The 18,147-nt window shown below is 31.0% G+C and overlaps 1 protein-coding gene across 6 annotated transcripts in view; it reads left to right on the top strand.

Moving 5' to 3' along the window:
• Positions 1–1,545: 1,545 nt before the first annotated feature.
• The window catches only part of LOC118184756 (neural-cadherin-like), a 639,735-nt gene continuing 623,133 nt past the window's right edge, over positions 1,546–18,147 (top strand). For 4 of the 6 annotated variants that reach the window (XM_085823083.1, XM_085823080.1, XM_085823078.1 and 1 more), the window contains exon 1: positions 1,547–2,576. In XM_085823083.1, coding sequence (XP_085679209.1) covers positions 2,522–2,576 — 55 coding nt within the window. In that variant the 5' untranslated portion in view covers positions 1,547–2,521. Of the gene's footprint in view, positions 2,577–18,147 lie in introns of all 6 variants that reach the window. The other 2 variants (XM_085823079.1, XM_085823082.1) reach the window with 2 other exon arrangements.

Here is an 18,147-nt window from a genome sequence, read left to right as displayed (position 1 = left end):
CTTTTTAATACAAAATGTCAAGGAGAAATATTACTGAAAGAAAAATACTTAAATAGCAGCAGCGTACAATTGAAACGATGCATAAATAACTATAAAATGTTTAAAGTTGTATGAAATGTGTCATTTCCTCTCAAGAGTATAACAGAAGAACACTTCATCTAATTTCTTGCCTTAAACAAAAATAGGAGAATAGTTTGCCAGGACAGTTCAAGATATTCATTCTTAAATTTAGTTTTTAATCTGATATATGATAAGTTAATGAAAGATAAAGTAAGCAAACGGAGTACAACTCTATGTTCATGAATACGCTGAAATAAATATATTTCTTTTAAACCATTTTTTTCGTATCTATCCATATTTGTATCCATTCCTGTCAATTTCTCACACTCTCTCCCTTTCGATGTACACATAATTATTCTAAATACATATTAAAAAACATTTAGTCCAATTTATAACATTTATATGTTTACTATTATATGCTAATTGAAAAATAAGTAATAAAGAAATGATTTTATTTGTGATTTAAAGTACATAAACACATAATAAGCAAATGGTTTTCAAATTAGAGAATTTCTTATTTAGTTTCATCAGGACCTTTCGCTTCAGTTTTCTATTTTTAGTTAAGTATGTTATTTCTATAGGTTTTCTTATGAAATAGTTCACTGCATATCAGTTTGAAATGTTTAGAAAGTTACTTTTAATTATATAATTTAAAACAATATTGCTTTGAGTTAAAGTAATACGCCGAATAACGTGTATTGGAGGAGTTAAAACAAAAAGGTAAGCTTAATACCCATACATTTTCAGAACTAGTTTCGAAGGTTTAAATATAGTACCTTCTTCATAAGTTGTAGAAGTGCAAATTTATGGATATTACGCTGATTTACGTATTTTAATTCCTCCAATAAAGAATATTGCTTTATTAACCATACTTATTAATTTCTTATAATTTAATGTACTCTATCTCGGTTTAAATGTAAAAAAGAATTATAAATATCTGAAGGTTTCAGGTCTCTTAATATTAACAATGATTAAAGTTATTGTGCATTGTATCTCGATTATTTTCTTCAGCTAAAAGTATCATTAAGTGTGCCAATTCTCATTCTGTTATGCTTCTTCCAAAAAAACTCTCAAACAAATCTGAAAGAGAAATATTCGCTAATGTTGACAGAATAAAGAACCATTAATATCGGATTTTCAGAATTTCCATCAGTGGCGTAAAACTATTTTTGGAAAAATTCCGGGAAACGATTTGGTTGGCGAAGGCATTAAAATCCCGAGAAACAGATAAACAAAAAAATTCTCTAATGTTCTCGGATTATTCCTTTATGTATCAAAGGTTTATTTTGGAAAATACAGAGAGAAATAATAACAGAACCTCGCAAACTTATTCACATCCGCTTGAAAATTCCGCATCCGGACCGGGCGCGGAGAATCCGGATCACGTGATTCTGAAAGAGCGCCATCGTTGAAAATACCCGGGCAGTGTAGGTATTGATCCAAGCGGAGCGCTCCACAAGGGTCTTCTTGTCCGAATCCTCAGTTCTTCCACAGAGCTGGCGGCCGTCGCTTCCCGATCGGATACTCTCCGCGGAAAAGAAATAAAATCAGACAATAAATTCGAGCTCGGATAGTCCGCGCTTTTGCGGATAAGACGTGCTCTTGTGGCGTATGTCAGTGTTCTCTCCTGTTGATTCGCATAAAATATGAAGTGAAGTTTCTTACACTGCCTGCTGTTGGATACTCCGAGTTAGATGGTGTTTGGTGCAAATTGAATTGCAATTCCAGTACAATATTTGACTTGTTAGTGTTGTATTTCTCGTATTCTACTCAAATCTATAAGGAAATGTTATTCTGAAAAATTTCTTACACTCAAATTGTCCAATTACAAAAACGTGTCTCGTGTTTCAAGCATGAATTGCGAAATTTCCTTCTGTGAGCATCGAAAATAAATATACTGTTTAAAATCAATGTAAGCAACATTGCTTACATTTGTTGAAATATGTGAGAGAATATTTAAAAATACATTGAAGTTATTAATTGTTAAAATGATATTTGTTTTTCCTAAAAGATGATTCTGGTGGCATTCTAAGCCTTGTTATTTATATAAGGATAATACAATTAGCTGGTTATAAATAATTTTAGTTAATTTTAGATATATTTTAGATTTATCGTCAAGCATTTTATATATTTATCAAGCTGTTCATATATTGTACAAATCAGCTGAAGCCCATATATGATTTTTTTGGGATCATATGATTGTGCAGATGAAGATTGTAATATTGTTCAACAGAAATGCTTTAAAACTTCAGAAATATATATAAATATGCTCAATAGTTTAAAACGTATGGTGCTACATAAATAAACATCAAACATCGGCGTCAAAGTGCTTTCGGAAGGTAGATTTGGAGGATCGACGTTTCAGTGTGGTTCCTGGCTTCAGCCTGCGATGAAACACTCATGTTTCTTGATTTAGTGCCGTCCTGGAGTTAGAAATCTTTCTAAGCCCCTCTTTTTGCCAATGCTAGATGCACTGAAAGTGCTGTTTGTCCTGACGGGAGCGAGTACATATTTGGGTAAGTGAGAGTACAATTTTATGAGAATTAGCATATGTCATTTTCCAAATTACATTCAGTGATCAAGTCAGGGCTTCCCATGTTCCTGTAATAATACCAAACAACAAATTCATATTATGATATAACCCCGGAGTAAATACCATAAAAATATGTTTATTGACGATAAATGAATTTCAGATAAGAGTATGAGTGGCTGTATTCAAAGGAGTTATGTTTTATTTATAAAAATTAATTAAATAAAAATTATTCACTAAAAGATATATATGTATTCCTATTATATATATATATATATATATATATATATATATATATAAGGAATACATTCTATATTATTGTTATGTCTTTTAAAAGATACGTAGCAAAAATAAAATATATTTTAAATATTTTTTGTTCAGGATATCGACAATAAGTAAAAAGAACGCAATTAAATATACTCAAAACTTTGGGCGTTATTTGTGACTGTTTTTTTAACATTTTTAACCAGTTAAATATCTGTAGATATATTTTAGACTAACATGGATTTTATTCATATGACTATTATTGCATTTTACGTGTTAAAGATTAAATTGAAATATTTTAGATGTAGTTGTATGAAGTTATCATTCTTTTCTGTATGCCATGGGAGGTTTTTAACAGTAAACTACAAACTATGTAATCTTTTTAAATGTAAACTTAACACGTAATATAATTTTTTTAAAGTCAGTTCCTACTTATTAGAATTTCCGCTACATAATAGGACATTACAACGCTTCATCCAACTCTGTAAAACTACAATTCTTTAATTCCGTACACTTTAAAAATCTTTAGAACTCTGTCTTACTGTTGCTACTTATTTTTGTTAAATATTACAATCTCATTTATTACAGTTATGTACTTATATTTATAAGTTGTTATAAAATTAATTTTTACAGCTGGTGAGAATTCCTAATAAACGGTCATTATTTGTAAGTCTTAATATGTGAAATAATATGTGAAATTTTAAATTTTAATTATCTTTATTATGTGAAATTTTAAGTTTTAATTATCTTTAATATGTGAAATAATATGTGAACTTTTAATTATCTTTAATATGTGAAAAAACTGTATTAACATCAAGTGTCATCCACTACAATTTTAAAAAAAATGTATTTGAACTTGAGTGTATGTATAAAAAGTATTTTATTAACGATTGACAATTTGGACAAGGTACAGGGAAAGTGTGAGCTAATAGTAGGAATTTAAAAAGATTTAAGACTGAATCTAACGGTTTTTCATCCCTTATATTGATCAATGTATACATGTAAAGATAATGGAAAACTATATTCAGTATTTTGTAATTTTCTTTTACTTCATATAATTAGGCACGTATGAGGTAAACGTTTTTCGAGCTGAAGATTAGTACATCACATATTATTTCACATATCCGCTTTCCTATAAATTGTACATTTGATTTCAAAAATTCCCTGTGTACTACTAAAATTTTAAATGGCTTAGAGCCAAAAATCATCATTGAAGGAAATAATGCAAAAGTGTAGGTTTTTGTATTTCTGTAGTGATATGTCATTCAGATGAAATAATTCCTTTATGCCTTAAAATGCTTTTTTCTATAAATGTATTATATTTATTATGCAATCAAAAATTCCAGTGGAGTTAGTCCAAACTTTTATGAAAAGCATATGCAAATTTCGGCCAATTTGCATAAATGGCATTCATCAAATGAGTTACAACATTTGTCTGTTATAGATATTTATTTAAAAGCGTTTTGCGATTTCATATCAGGATTTCTGAATCGGAACCAAATCTTCAATATTACTGCGCAAGAATATTATTGCGAAAAGAATCATTTTGCCGAGACGATTAATGCAGAAATTAAATCGCATATTTTCTTAAGGCAACTTTTAATCTGCGTTTACTATGAGTTTTTAAAATTCATGAAGAGAAAGAATTGAGAACTGCGGAGAAAAGGTTTTTGATTAAAATATAAACCTTTCGGGAATAACCCTCTCTTCCAAAATGGATGATAGTTGGCCAATTAGATTAGCTCCACCGCCACCATTTTCAAGCGGAAAGAGAGGTAACTATTTCTGCTCATTAAAATTTTTTGTTGCACTTTTTTTTATGGTAAAAGCTACTTGTAAGGTGTCTACTTTGTTTTTATGAACTGATTTACGAGAATTTAAAAACAGCGTTAAAACAGTTGAACAGTGTATACTGTAAATAGCGTTTTCATTCAATTTCAATTTTAAATCAAATTTAAATTTTTAAACAATTTATTTACAAAATCTCAAATCCTTTTCGATTAGTGATATTAAATTGACAATGTACGCTTTCCTGAACCTTTTTGATTATTTTTTAATTGTTTATTTTTGTTTGTTAAGAGTTTAGACGATCTAAAATTGAAAAAAATATCTAAAGGTGTAAAACATTTTATTGCCAATTCCTCATCAGCGTTTGCTTTTCACTTAAATTTTAACTTGCTCTAAAAATGTAGGTGTATTGATTTTGGAAGATGAACAAGAGAGTTAACACGCATATTTCAATCAGACATCGATGCCAGTTTGTCAAACTACATAGGCTAGGGCTCATGTATACGTTATTTTAATTCTGTACTTTTGTCTTCGTCAGGGGTATAGATAAAATAATGATATTATAAACTCTTAAACTTTCAAAAGAAAAGTGACCTATTATAATATTAAAATGAAAAAATAAATTTTAAAGCTTTTGCTCCATCCTATGCACTGATAAATTATTTCAGCACTTTATAACCTTTTTTTTACTCTCTGAATTATATGAACATATTCAAATTTTAGTTTTTAGGAGAGATTATTGCTCCCAAATAAGGAAGTTAATGATTCCCTGTGGTGAGTGGATTTATATTTCCTCGGACTGGTAGGTTTAAATTTTGTAAATAATCATGACAAAGCTCGCCAGTTTTGCGGCTATTACCACATGACAAAAAAGGGGTTCAAAATTTTATAGTAAGCATTAAATGATACCAGATAATCATAGCGAAAACAGTCAAATTCTTATTTTATAGTTTAAAAAATAAAATTTTTGTATTAATAAATACATATATAATACATAAATAATGTACGATATTGTATATTTTATAAAATTGTAAACATCTACTCATTATAACTACAGTCAAAGCATATATGACTACAAACAAATATAGTTAAATGTATATTTAATGCTTTAATGATTGCAAAAGAACTGTTGAAAGTAATCGTAAATAGCGATTTTCGTTAAACCGATGAAATGACTTTAATTCAATATAATCAAGAATTAAAAATTAAATCAAAATGTGATAACTAACGCGGAGAACGCAAATCAAAATAGGTTTTAAATTATGCCCAAAGGGACATTTTCAACGTTTTATGTGTTACCTTTATTTATTAAATATCATATTCTTCGCACTCAAACCATAAAATTCAGTTCGCAAAATAATTTTAAAATGAGCATATCTTTATAAGTACCGATACACAGTCTCACGTGCTGGAGATAAAAATGTTTTTTATCTACAACATTGCTATTGCTCGCTTTGAAATCCTTGAATTTGTTAATCAAACATTCGTTAAAATTTTACAAAATATGAAAGCGACAATAAGACAAATTCCAAATTAAGGCTTCCATATTCGGTGGAGGATTATGTTATTCAAAATTTGATGACTTTAGGTACCGTCTTTTTATCCCAATGCGAGAAACATGCATACATTTATTCAGATTCTTCATTATTTAATTTCTTTAAATAAAATAAGGGCAGGAAGAGCTGTTTGATAAAATTTTGTCATCAGGCAAGCAGAGGATAGTTAATCATTTCCAAAGCAAAGGGATGATTAGATCTCGAAAGTATCCAATGATCGGAGAAGAGAAGATCCATTAAAATTTAAATTTAAAAAATAAACTCTTAGGAAAATACTTATCACCGGAAAATTATCTTGCCCCATACCCAATCAAAGGCGTTTCATTTTAGGCAGTGGATTAAAAACATCAGAATAAAATCTGTATTAGTGAACAAGAGAAATACAATTCGAAAACAGTAGAGAAATACACAGTAGTCTAGTAAAGAATACATGTAAATAAATAACAATGCAAATGATCGAAAAAATAAACGAAAAGAAAAACTATTTAAAATCTTATTTTATTGAATGAAAGATTTGCCTGCATTAAATGAAAGAACGAAACTGCAGAATCTTAAAAATCGTGATAATTGTAATCTGGATAATTCTTTGTCATTTTTCCTACTCTTTCAAATTTTCTATATTTTTTTATTCATAGTTTAAACACTTTCTATTTTGTAAACTGTGAAAATGGAATTTTTACTAAATTTTTTTGCAAAAATACGTAAAAAATGTATTCCATTTTATAGTCATTCTATTCCTTGGTCTCAATATATATGCAAGCGACTTTAGTTGCGATTTAATTTAGCGGCAATGCTGTTTCTATGTTTAAGTATCATTTACTTCTTAGGATAAATAAATAAAGGAAATTCAGCTGCATTACCTTTGATTAATTAAAAGCATTTTTATATTTAATTTACTAGTCAGTTTTTGTATTTTAACGTTCTTACTTTGTCAAGCCGTGATTTTAAAATTAAAATAGAGATCTGAAATGGTAATAAAATCACCGTGACCAAAAAAGAATTGAAATTATATTATGTTATCTGATATCCGAAGGCTATTACTTATACTCAGATTTATCTAGTATAACTCGTAAAAAATAAAGTTGTTAAATTTACTATAAAATATTAACGTAAAATTAATAATGAGCAAAAACATAAAAATATACTATTTTAAGGCGAAAATTAAGTTAACAAATTTAGTTGTCTTGTATAAACTTGGGGAAAGAACTTAAATATTTTTTTTGCTTCCGCATGTTTATATATGGGGAAGCAAAAGAAAGCTATGCAGCTGATTTAAGAAATAAAAATTGAACATTTCGTGTTTTATACCAGTGAGATACAAATTTAGTGAATTGGTTCAGAAAGACGATAAAATTCGTTAAATTAGGAGTTATTAAAACAGAAAAAAATAATGCAATGAAGCACAGATATTATCACTTATCGCAGCTTAGAAATTTCAGTAAAGTTAAAAATTGCAAGACATTTCTATATAAAATATAAGAACGGTACTTTAAGCACCGAAGGGCTTTTAATTTTGTTTTGGTATTTTACGTTGAAAAATTGAAAGGTCGGTTCACTTTTGAAATTGTTGCCACTAAATATTAGAGCCATGTGTTATATTAAAAGAAATTAAATAATGAAAAATCTGCATAAATGTGTGTATGTTTCTCGCATTGTGATAAAACAAGCGTACCTAGAGCCATCAGATTTTTTCACCGAATATGGGCATCTGGAAACCCAATTTTGGAATTTGTTTAATTATCGATTTCATATTTTGTGAAACTTTAACGAATTTTTGATTAAAAAAATTCAAAGATTTCAAAGCGAGCAATGGCAGTACTGCACGAAAAAAAAATTATCTCCAGCGAGCGTGAATCAGTATCGTAAATTCTAAAGCTATGCTCCTTTTAAAAGTATTTTGCGATATTGCTGTTGAATTGAATTTTATGGTTTAAGTGCGAAGAACGTGATATTTAATAAATAAAGGTAACACAAAAAACGTTAAAAAAACTTTCCTTTGGGCGTAATCTTTCAGATTTGATTCATTTTTATTAAAAAATGTTTTATTCATTAAATGATTGTTCAGAAAAAAAGTTTGATATTAATAGCTGCTTTTTGTTTAAAAAATCTTATTCTCTAAATTTCTTTATTGATATTTTAGAACGTTTTAAATATTCTTTCTATTTTCTGTTTTACTGCGAATCATTTAACAATATGTAAACCAGAAAAAAATTCTAAAAGGGTTCAGATTTTATGTCCGCCCAGAAGGGCTTTTTCGAAATGTAATATGATTATCCTTCACTTTTTCCCTTGCAATAACGAGAACATTATTGCTTATAGTGTCAATTGTGTTGGTAAATTAATGCTAAATCTTACTCTATTTAATAAGTCTATATACTTGTATGTAAAAACGAAAGTTGACGTATTTGTCCTCTTAACAACTCAGTCACTAGAATACCTATTGCCACCAAACGTTTTACAATTTTTTTCTGTGTCCTAGAAAAGGTCGACGTCCACTTCTTTCCAAAAAAAAATAATAAAAAAGCTAAAATCAGGGATAGTAATTAAAAAAACTCAGAAAAACGATCATTTTCGCCCTCATTCTTCCGAGTGACAACAGTTTCGCAAGCTGGAGATGAAAATCCGTTTTATTTCGAAAGTTGTTGCCACTGCTCGCTTTCAAATCCTAGAGTTTGTTAATAAAAAATTTCGAAGTTTTACGATGAAATAAAAATAGCATTGCGAAACATTAAATACATTATTCACGATTCCAAAAATTTGTGAGAAGTCATTTCGAACTATTCCCATCTTCGTACGACTTTAATAAGCCGAAATATTAATTAAAAACTCTGAAAGCGCTAATTTTCTCACTCATTTTTCCGAGTGGCAACAGTCTCGCGCGTTGAAGATAAAAATGCTTTATTTCGAAATGTGTTGCTAATGCTCACTTTCAAATCGTATAATTTGTTAATAAAAAATTTGTAAGTTTTACAAAATCTATACGTATAAAGAAGAAAGTCTGCTTGTGTGCTTGTTTGTTTGTTCGTGTTATTGATTTCTGATCAGTTATGATAAATTTTTTGCCACATTTAATTGACTCAAATTGAATATATGTGAAATATTGGATAGAACGTGAGCTTTTACGACCATTTGATTAGAAAGGCGAAAATCATTAAAAGCTGCGTTCCGTTGTTTGTGCTATAATGAGAGAGAATTAGCTTATGTTTCTAACGAAATTTTTTATGTGGGTTCCATATCACATAAAACTGAAAAATGTATGACTATGAATTGTACTTTTTTGCATCGTTACTTGAGAACGTTTACAGCGGTATCGTTCTCTCTGTTTTTAGATGCAATACCCTCAGTCTAACTTTGGCATCGGGTACTTCCACTCGTACTAAATAGAGAACTTTTTACTAGAACAGAGACTAGATTATGTTATTAAAGATTGTATGTTTTTTTCACTTCTATGTACTGAGGTTTTCTTTCGTAGAGACATATAGAATTATTGCAAATGGCTTTCAGAATGATGTATTTTCTAAAGTATTGGAAAGAAAGTGTACTACGCGAAATAAAGGAAAGATTTCAAAATTGAATTATAACTTTGTAGCTGTATGATGTGTTGCTTTTACTACACAGTGCATGCTTAAGTGACGCCCCAGTTTTCTAATACAAATATTTTAACATTTCCTTGCTGATAATCATCAAAGTAACTATAGCTGTTATGCGGATCCGGAGATCTTCTAATGAATTTAACAATGCAGGCCTATAAACATTGTCTTTAATTTAACTCCTAAAGATACACTTTAGTGGGCATAAGATAGCAAGACTATAATGGCGATCTGAAAAATGCTAAGTTATCTTTCTCACATTAATAATCAATAGAATGATTTGAGTTTATCATACAAATGGATACATACTTCATTACGCCAATGATTTGGAGCTCCATCTTGCTTCAATGTAAAATTTTCTGAATAATCTTTTATTTAATATAATAACTTTATTAAACATAAATATTTATATATTTATTTATATACGCTTTTATTTAATATAAACAACTGCAACTTATAAAATGTTACACAGCCGTCCAAGTATTCTGGAAAGTAAAATTTCCCCTTCTCCTTAATCAATGAAATGGCATAGAAAAACGTGAAGAAGAAGAATAGAAGAAGGTTTCATGAAGCGTTTGTAGAGGCTTTTTTTCATGAACTCCTTTTCTGTGACAATCTTACGTGCCCTGAATCTGGATATAATGAATAATTATTATATATGGATATTTACTATTCCACACAATTAAAACATTGCATCGTCACTGACTATTTATTATATAGGCGGTAAAGCAGTCATCTTACAATACTTCATATAAGCGATTGTATTATTTGATATAATCTTCTTGCTCACTGAACACTGGTAGTTCGGTCCGAGGTTCGAATCCCGCGAACGGCATGGCGCCCTGCATGGTCGTTTTCGTGGCTTTCCCCATGCGTAACGTGTATACGAGCGAGTTTCCCTAAGAAAGTCCTCCACGAAAGCATCCCTACCCTTAAGCAGATAGCCCTCGAGGCTTTGCCATAATCACACATGCAATACAAAAAAATCTAAATGTTGAAATATCTGCAAATGGTAATATGATTTCAGTTGCAATCGCCGTTGTAAAATCTCCCAGATGGTCCGCTGAGATATACCAAATTCACAGATAGCATATGTTGTTGTTTTTTGTAAGCTAAACGCTAAACTGTATGTTTCCTTCTCTCTTCAGTTAGAAAAATACTTGATTATTTATTTATTATTATTTACGTGTTCCACCCAAGAGTTTGCTTCCCCCAAATTGAGATGAAGATGAGTTGCTTTGGACCAGATGATTATAGCTCTGTTCGTGAAATGGTTTTGTCAACATGTTCCTCTTGACCTATTAAGAGTTCAACCTAAAGGACAAACGAACGGTGTAAGGGAACGCATGTGAGGATCTGAAACACACATAAATTATTATTATTATATCTTCTACACGACGTGTCGCAAAAATGTCTGAACTCGCAAATTCAGGAACTTAAAATGTTTTCTTTCATTATACATGTATATCAAGATTAAGCCCGATTCATGAAAAGGATACTGTCGGACTGCAAAACCCAATGACTCATTATAATAACATTGGATCGATGTTAACCGTAAAAAAGCCATGTTATCCGCAGTCTACCTTATTCGAGTGCGGAGTTTTAAATTTTCATAGTACTTCAAAATTCTTTGATGATTATACGGCGCTAAATCTTCAACAATTCACTTAACTATGTACAATTCGACTCAATTTTAAAGAGCCAAAACTACCAGAATTGTAAAGGCAGTCGAATGATATATTGCTTCATCTTCATTTAAATATAAAGATCACAAACTCAGAGTAAAAAGTTAAAATTAAATCGATTTATTAACTGTCAACCTACCGATTATACTAAATCAAGAATTTAATAGAAACACAAATCACCGTTACTTTGGGGAAATTCAGAACTTACGTTTAAGTCTAGGTGAACGAGGAATGCAAATTCATATGCGCCTAAATAAGCCTTCGCTCGATCCTAAGCAGTTGCGAAGGAAACTCGGCTTGCCAATGTTAGAGCCGGTAAAATTTTAATTCAGTTAGCAGGAAAGCGAAACAGTGTAACGGTAAGCAGAAGCTCCCAACGCTCTCCATTTCTCTCTAAACTCGGTTTATTTATTTGTACTTTGAAACTCATTTTAATTCTTGTGGGAGTTGACGAAAATGGAAGTAAATATATAGACGAACTAATAAAGTAACTGAGTAGTTAAAATAAATTCTTCTAAAAGATGAACTTCTGCAATTTATTTCAATAACTTTAAAAAAGTTAAATTAAGCAATGAAGAGTATATACGTCCAATATATGTATGTGTATATGCATATGCTTATGCTGAAGTTTTCGCGGAGCCACAGGTTTTTTAGCAACTTTTTAGCGTGCGTACTAAAATTCGTCTTCTAATTTCCTTAATTTTGCAGCACAATGCGCAAATTTTTTACCACATAGGTCTTTTATCGTTTGTTCTTTCTACTTTGCTTTAAATCATATATATATATATATGTATATGTATATATATATGTGTGTGTGTGCGTGTGTACGTATATAAACAAGAATTTAGAAATTTGAAAATTAAGATAATTAATTAAAGTCACGCGTTGCGAAATTAATTAAGTAATTGAGAGATAATAATGAGATCAAAATTGGTGGCCAACTGTCTACAGAAATATTTTTATATTTTTCTTTCTATATATAAACAAAAGTTTAGAAATTTGAAATTAAGATAATAAATTATTAAAGTCGCGCAATATTATTACTACACTGTTGATCTCTTTCTTGCTTTAATTATCGCTTGATATATATGTAAGATATAAGGTATGAAAGACAACTACTAATTTTAATTTAGCAATAGTCTTTTTAATTCCACGTTTCAGTTTGGTTATCCCCCCTTTCTGTTCTAAATTGTTTATAATAATTTCTCTTAACTACTTTCTGTTCTAAATTGTTTATAATAATTGTTTATAAAATCTTTCTGAATTAATTCGTTTTATGTTTCTTATGCAATCATGCTGCAATACGGATGGCTCTCATTAAGTCAGATTAAAGAAACGTTTTACTATAAATATCGCTGTTGCTATTGCGCAGCCCATTTTTCTCTAATTGGCTTGATGCTTATAAACACGAATCTCTTGTTTCTGTTGTTTATCTCCATTGTCTAAAGAGATGTAAGCTGTATAAAATTGTGGGTTGCATTGCGCACTCATAATGATGATACGTGAATCCGTTTTAATTGTAAATAAAACTGTGTTGAATCAATGCTACCTCTGCTAAAGATTTTTTTCACGGTTATATTATCTTAAGTATGTATTTACTCATTTGTTTTTCTAATTTTCAGGTCTTCTACAGACGTTTTACATGTATATACATATATATAATAATGCTGGTAGACAGTGCGATCATACGAAATGACCGCTGTTCTAGATATTATAAACTGTAATTAAAATGATTTGTGCAAAGGTGTCTGCTAGTTCAAACTGAATTACCCGGGGCAGGCGGCGAGGACGCCCCTTTGCTGACTGCCCCACGAGGTTTCCCCCTTCTACTTGCTTAATTACTTAAAGTAGAGTGCAATGAAGGAAACCACTGGTGGTACAGAGCCCACCACTATCTCAATAAATAGAGGTGATTTAAATAATAAAATGTTAATTCACATAAGACCTCTTTGTACACAACATTTCTTGTGTAGATTTTTCCATCGTTTTTAAGCTCGCATTGCAGAGGACCATCCATTATTTTTAATTTTACGTTCGTTCTTTCACGAACTCTTAAAGAGGCAACATAAAGTTAACGGTGTCCAAATGCAGGCTCAGGTAAAAAAATGCCAACACGATTTAAGCGTTTCGCCCTGAGACTTATGGATGGTCATAGCAAAGGCAAGTACTACAGGAAGTTGCTTACCTCTCAATTGAAGCGGCAACCCTGTTTCATGGCAACTTCACCCCATTGGCTAGTGCAGTTGCGCAAGCAACCCATAAGCTATTGGCGACAAACAGACACTTAAGCCGCATATAATAAACATATTTATTTATTTCGTTTTACTTCTTTTTCCATCGTTGCCGGTTTTTGCCGGTTGCATATATTATATACAGATGTTAAATTTATTTATTAAATGTTAAATGCACGTGATCTTGTATTTTTAATTTTTCCGGCTTAACTCTCTCATAATATTCGTCACGCACTGCACTGCACGGGGAATAAAACAATTTACAGTTACGCAATCAACCAATAAACTATCGGCGACAAACACTTAAGCCACATATATATAAAATGTTAAATTTATTCATTAAATGTTAAATGCACCTCTTGTATTTTTAATTTTTCCGGCTTAGCTTTCTCATAATATTCGTCACGCGCTGCACTGCACGGGGAATAAAACAATTTACAGTTACGCAAGCAATCAATAAACAATCAAGGAGAAAAACTTAAGCCGATTATATATATAAGATATTTATGTATCATTATCATATTTTTATGATTTTTGTTGAGTTATTTTGTTTTTGTTTCAATTCTGATTTGTGTTTCTCCTATTATATAGCTGACTACCAGTTCTGATTTAATTATTAGCTCCTGATTATGTAAGCAAAATTTATTTCTGATTTATAATAAGCAGTTAAAAATTAATTCGTCGCGCTTAGTTGTAAGGACTAGAGAGTAATTTAAAACATAACATAGTGCTATATACGTTCTTTTCTGAATGTTGTGTGACCTAAAATTTAAGACGAGAGTATTAGAATCTTTTGCTTTGGTATTCATGCTATCAAAAACAAAAGTATGCGTAAAGTGAAACCAACGATCCAGCTTTTTCTAGACATTGGACTTTCGCTGAGCAACCTTTTCCTTTTCCTTCACAGTCTTTCCACCCTATTCAATTTCCAGTGAGTCCATTAGTTTTATTCGTCGAGTGACCTTTTGATTTCCGCTACAGAGAATGGAAGCTCTAATTTCACCGTTATGATCTTTAATTGCCCTGCATATTTTCCTGAAGCAATCCATTATTGCAGACGTGAATCTCCCTCTTTGGAATTTTATTGACTTTCTTATTTGATGACAATTTCTTTAGGTGTAATAAATACCCCTCCGTTCACTTCCTCTGAAATTAGCCCTCAGTATCTTCTCATTGACGTCAAGAGCTAGGTTTCTCTTCTTGATAAAATGGTAGTTAATTGCGTCATTTGTCAGAGATGACCCTTTGTTAACGTACTCGTTTCGTACTTTTTTAATAATGAATTTGTTTACAAGTAAAAATTAATTAAATAATTTATTAGTGCAAAGTGGCTGAAGAACTATTGTTTTCCTTTTGGTATTTTGCGTTGAAATCTTTAAAAAGCTGTATCATTTTTCAAACTGTTGCCATCTAATATAATCGCCCTGTCTTATATTGGAACAAATTAAATAATGAAGAATCTGCATAAATGTATGTATGTTTCTAACATTGTGATAAAACAACGGTACCTAGAGCCATCAAAATTTGAATGGCGTAATCCTACTGCAAATATGGGCATCTGGAATCCCAAATTTGAAATTCGGAATTTGTTTCATTAACGATTTCATATTTTGTAAAACTTTAACGAATTTCTGATTAACAAACTCAAAGATTTCAAAGCGAGAAATAGCAGCGTTGTACAGAAAAAAAAAAAAAAAAAGTTTACCTCTAGCGCATGAGACTGTGTATCTGAAATTCTAAAGCCATGCTCAATTTAAAATTATTTTGAGATATTTCTTTTGAACGGAATTTTATGGTTTAAGTTCGAAGAACATGATATTTAATAAAGATAAGACACAAAATGTTAAAAAACGCCCCTTTGAGCGTAATTTAAAATCTGAAACATTTCAAATTTTTTTTTAAATTTATTTTGAGCAAAGTTCAAGCAAGAATTTACGTATTGTGAGTTAAATAGCGCATTTCTCTCAAGTTCAGAGTAGCAATGACGAGATTAAACCTACTTCATTCTCATTATCTTCCTAACTATATTTTTTATTATAATAACTTATTATTATAATTATTATTTATTCTTAATATGCGTCATTATATAGTAGTTTTCCCGTATGCGAGATTTATCACGGATATATGAAACCGAGGGTATTAACGAACGCTGTGTAAAACAGGATAATTGTGTCGCCTACATAATTATAGTTAAGTGATAAATTATACAAGTCCAGAGATTACCAGTACTAATTAAAATAGTAATAAAATATGCTATGAATTATCCTAAAATATTATCGCCTTCAATGAACTGAACCAGAACGTACATGACACGCGGAGTGAATTAATGTGTTAAGTGACTGATGATTCCGTGCATTAATTCAAGGAACAAATCGGTTAAATTTGAAACCGTGTAAAAAGTTAAATTTGGAAATTGTGCTCAGGTTAAGTACTTAAAATATTCACAGAAAAAACCCTCAAGCGAAAAAGAAAAGGATTTGTTGCTTACTTTTAGGAATATCTAGCACGTTCAGAAAGAAAGGAACTATACATTAAGCAATACGTTGAGAAACAAATGAGATAAGATGAAACCAGTTCACGCTGTCATCTACCTAATGATGTTTAGAAGATATTTTCTCCCTCCTTTCTGCATGCCTTCGTGCTGTAACGGTAGCACACTCGACACCTACTCGAGAGGTCCCGTGGTTCGAGTCCCAGAGAAGGCATTGCTCATTTCTAATCTCTCCTACTTTAAAAAAATACCTAATGTCTCTACAGTGGCGCCCGAACTGGAAAAGGTGGTGGATGATGAATCTCCACCACCAGGATTTGGCGATTGGGTCTCTTAATCCCTAGTCGCCCTTTAAAAGGGGGGGATATAAGGTACTTTCTCTGTGTTCTTCCAACATACCTTCGTGGTGTAACGGTAGCACGCTCGCTGCGTAGTTCAGCGGTCCAAGTTCGAGTCCCGGCGAGGACATTGCTCATTTTTCGCGTCTCCAGCATCAAAATAACCTAATGTCTCTACAATATTTAGGAAAACATCTGCCTTGTCCAAAATACAAAAGTTGAAATTAACAATTTCAGCAGTAAAAGTCATTTCTGTAGTGTTTTAAGATATGTACGAAGATTTTGGGAAATTTCACATCACTGTGAAAAATAATAAATGAGTTGTAGTAAATCTGTAAAGCATTTGCAGCATGTAGTTTGAAAACGAAGGCGTTTAAAACTGAACCGCAGTCATTCTATTGCCTTTTAACATTTGGCCTTACTACTGTCCAATTCTCGAAACTTCATTATCTCACCTGCAAGACAGCAAATAGTACAAATTTAATTTTCTGTTTAATAATCTCTTTCCTTTTATATAACGCAGCCATAGTCCTGAGCTTCTAGAGTTTGAATTTTGGTGCTAGTCTGAAGTCAACAGTGGAAAAGAAATTAACATAGCAAACGATAGTGCTATATATTATAAAAGTTTTCGTTATGATAAAGTAAATGCCTCAAAAATGTTGTATGTTCTCTAAAATTTTATTTAAAATACGCTGAGTCTATAAATAAAATATTTAACCGAATTTGAATACTTTGTAATGTTTGGTGCAAGAGCAGAAAAAAAAAAAAAAAAAACTTAGATTATTGTAGATTTCAAGTGCGAATGACTTACAGCAAAAAATTTGTCGAATGATCTTTTATCACCAAAATAAACTTCCACTATTCTCACTCTGTAAAATCCGTTTATAGTGCTAAAATTATAATGCCTTACAATATTTCTCAGTTATTTCCAAAATCCATATGGTACATATTTTCGTAATACAGTTTCTAAAAATGCCGCATTTATATAATGTCCCAAACATTTTCAAATAAAGACATCCTTTTTATAGATGCAAGTCTGACTTTCTGATATTAAAGTAAAATGTTTGTGTCATTATTATACCAAAGGGGCTGCGCATCGATGGTTTAGAGGTTCAGTGGTAATCCAAGTTTGTCGAAAGTGTGGTGGTTCAGCGAAACATTATATCTCATATCAATAAATCAAATTCAATAATCACCAATCAATAAAATAAAAATTGATTTAATTAAATATAAAAATATCTCAAAATCTTACAACTGCGTCACACCTTCCATCGAGCAACTGCATCGAATCTCAGCACACACTCAATCGCTCTCAGCGCCCTCTAGCGTTAGGCGGGTCTTACCAGGGTCTTTGTCCCTGAGAGACTATTGTTTTCGTTTTGTGATTTTGCGTCGTATCGCTCTGAATGTCCGTTTCACTTTTCAAACTGTTGTCATCAAATATTATCGCCCTGTATAGTTGAACAAATTAAATAATGAAGAATATGCATAAATGTATGTATGTTTCTCGCATTGGAATAAAACAACGGTAGCTAGAGCCATCCAATTTTGAATGACGTAATCCTACTCCGAATCTGCGCATCTGGAAGCCCAAATTAGAAATTTGGAATTTTG

Source organism: Stegodyphus dumicola, chromosome 1, assembly GCF_044657685.1.
Source record: "Stegodyphus dumicola isolate Sdum_Otavi_A_Nest chromosome 1, ASM4465768v1".
NCBI classification, from domain to species: Eukaryota; Metazoa; Arthropoda; class Arachnida; order Araneae; family Eresidae; genus Stegodyphus; species Stegodyphus dumicola.
Note: the sequence above shows the minus strand (reverse complement) of the source record. Positions and strands in the feature narration are given on the sequence as shown.